At 41.8% G+C, this 2548-nt stretch overlaps 1 protein-coding gene across 1 annotated transcript; it reads right to left on the bottom strand.

Annotated features, from left to right (window-relative positions):
• Positions 1 to 798: 798 nt before the first annotated feature.
• On the bottom strand, positions 799 to 1848 carry LOC141251119 (uncharacterized). Its single transcript, XM_073670239.1, has one exon. The coding sequence runs from the start codon at positions 1717 to 1719 to the stop codon at positions 799 to 801; it is 921 nt and encodes a 306-aa protein (XP_073526340.1). The 5' UTR covers positions 1720 to 1848.
• Between the last annotated feature and the right edge of the window lie 700 nt (positions 1849 to 2548).

The following is a 2548-nucleotide window of genomic DNA, read 5'->3' on the forward strand; positions in this document are numbered from 1 at the left end:
TTTTCATTTTTTTTATATATATCTCTTCTTTTTTTTTTAAATGATGAAAGAGAAGGGAGCAAATTGGATATAAATAACAAGACAACACTATATAATCAACCATCGTTAACCACCCCATCATCTACCATTCCCCCAAGCTTGTCTCAGAACCACACCAAGTAAATAGAAGTTCAATCCCCTAGATAGGTAGGATATAAATATAAGCTCGGATTATTTTTGTGGAGCTAACAAAGAAAGGATATAAGGCTCAAAGGGCTACAAGAGAAGGATATCATCAAGGGTAGTCAAGGATAATATGGGCTCATAAAAATATAATGTCTCAATCAAATGTAATGCATTTTTAGTCCTATATGCAGTCTCAAAGAGATTTGGAAGCAAGTTCTAGAGATAACAAACAACGAGAGTTCACTCAGAAATAAGAGGACTTTGCAAATGTAGTCCAAGAAAGGCAAACAAGCTCACTAGGACAATTAACTAGAGTTTCGGTTCTAATGCATCTTAATCAAAGTCCGCATGCTCAGTTCATTGTTCAAAGCGTGATCAATCATGTCATCCTCATAATGCAATTGAAATATCAACAACCAAAGCATATTAAAAGGATTCCTAATCAATACACTATTATAAGAACTCACAAAGGAACATGCAGGGGAAAAGTGATAACCGACACAAAAACAAAATCAAAAAGAAAAAAAAAATGCAATTCTAAACAACCTAATACTCCCCTCCCCCAAGCTTAAAACTAACATTGTCCCCAATGTATAATTAAAGAGAAAAAGGAAGAGAAATACTTACTAGGAACTACTCTCGTGAAGGTGGTTTAGGAGGAGGTCGTACCTTGAGAGAAAATCTCCCCTCATTAGGTAGACGGAGAAGATGGCCACTATCCCCTGGATCAAGATCCTCCTTCAACCTCAGATTGGATGGAAGAGTCTTCAACTTCACTTTTGGTGCCTCTTGAGTCTCCTCCATGGGGGAGACGTCTTCACTAGATAGGGTCTCAAATACGGCCTCATGCACCTCATTACTAGATTCAAATTCGAAGAGCACATCAGCAAGTAGCTCTTGATTGTCAGCTTCGGTCACACTCTCAGTCAAGCAATACTCCAACGGATCATCAATAAAAATGGCCATCAACGATTCTTGAGTTGCTTTCTCAACCACGTCCAAGCTATAAACATCATCCTCAAAAGCAGGCTGCTTCACAACCTTAGGAAGGTTGAATTCCATTTTCTCTTCCCCAATATTGAAGGAGAGAACACCCTGCTTCACATCGATAAGAGCACCCGCGGTAGCTAGGAAGGGTCGTCCCACTATTATTGGAATAGGAGAATCAGCGGGAATATCTAGGACAATGAAATCAATCGGGATATAGAACTTGCCGATCTGGATTGGAATGTCCTCCAAAATACCAACCGGGCGTGTCGTAGATCTATCGGCCATGAGTAAGGTCATCTTCACCGGTCTAGGCTCTCCTAAATCAAGCTTCCTGCATATGGATAGAGGAATGATGCTCACACTAGCACCCAAATCACATAAAGCCTGGTAGGTACTCCTCCCTATCACCATAGGTACACTAAAGCTGCTCGGATCTTCAAGCTTAGGTGGCAACTTGTTTTGGATGAGAGCACTACATTCTTGACTCAAATGAACGGTGTGATAATCATCAAGGCTTCTCTTGTTGGATAGAATCTCCTTTAAGAACTTCACATAGGTAGGCATTTGCTTGAGAGCTTCGGTGAAAGGAATGGTGATGAAAATTTTCTTCAACACCTCCACAAATTTTCCAAATTGGTGATCTAGCTGGGCGTGAGCTCTCCTTTGTGGGAAAGGAAGTGGAGGCTTGTAAGGTGGTGGTGGCACATACTTCGGCTCTTCCTTCTCCTCTTTCTCTTGAACCTTTGCTTCCTCGGGATCATCAATAGCAACACCTTTCTTCTTAAGATCTACCACTTTAGGATCTTCAAGTGGCCTTCCACTCTTCAAGGACACAACATTGATTTTCCCTTTTGGATTGGCCACAGTTTGGCCCGGAAGATGACCACTTGGCCTTGGAACATTAGCTACCTGCTGAGCTAGTTGTTGCTCTACAATCTTCAAATTCTTCGCTTGAGAACGTACCTCCTCGGTTAGAGTTTTCATGGATGTAGCAAGGCTCTCAATAGAGGTCTCCCAAGAGGGTCTTTGGGAAGGTTGTGATGATTGTCCTTGGTAAGGAGAAACTTTGGGTTGAAAACCAGGAGGTGGCCTTTGGTGTGCTTGATTGTTCCCATAAGAGAGGTTGTTGCGATTGCCCCAACCTTGGTTATAGGAGTTAGAGTAAGGATCATTCTTAGGGCCGTTGTTGAAGTTATTCATGTAGTTCACCTCTTCTTCTTGGGATGCGTTTTGAGAAGCATATATTTGGCAAGATGATATGGTATGATCACCTCCCCCACAAAATTGGCAAACCACATTCGAGACAACTTGAGAAGGACCTCCCTCCTTCTTACCCTGAGACCTGCTCATCTGTAACTTCAACTGCTTAATCTCATGAGCCATAGCTTCCATT

The sequence above is a fragment of the Phyllobates terribilis genome, unplaced genomic scaffold (assembly GCF_046119375.1).
Source record: "Phyllobates terribilis strain yellow unplaced genomic scaffold, ASM4611937v1 Scaffold_6673__1_contigs__length_42865, whole genome shotgun sequence".
NCBI classification, from domain to species: Eukaryota; Metazoa; Chordata; class Amphibia; order Anura; family Dendrobatidae; genus Phyllobates; species Phyllobates terribilis.

What these genes read in the sequence shown, in the direction of transcription:
- LOC141251119 (XM_073670239.1), bottom strand. Translation starts at nt 1,719, where the DNA reads ATGCCTACCTATGTGAAGTTCTTAAAGGAGATTCTATCCAACAAGAGA.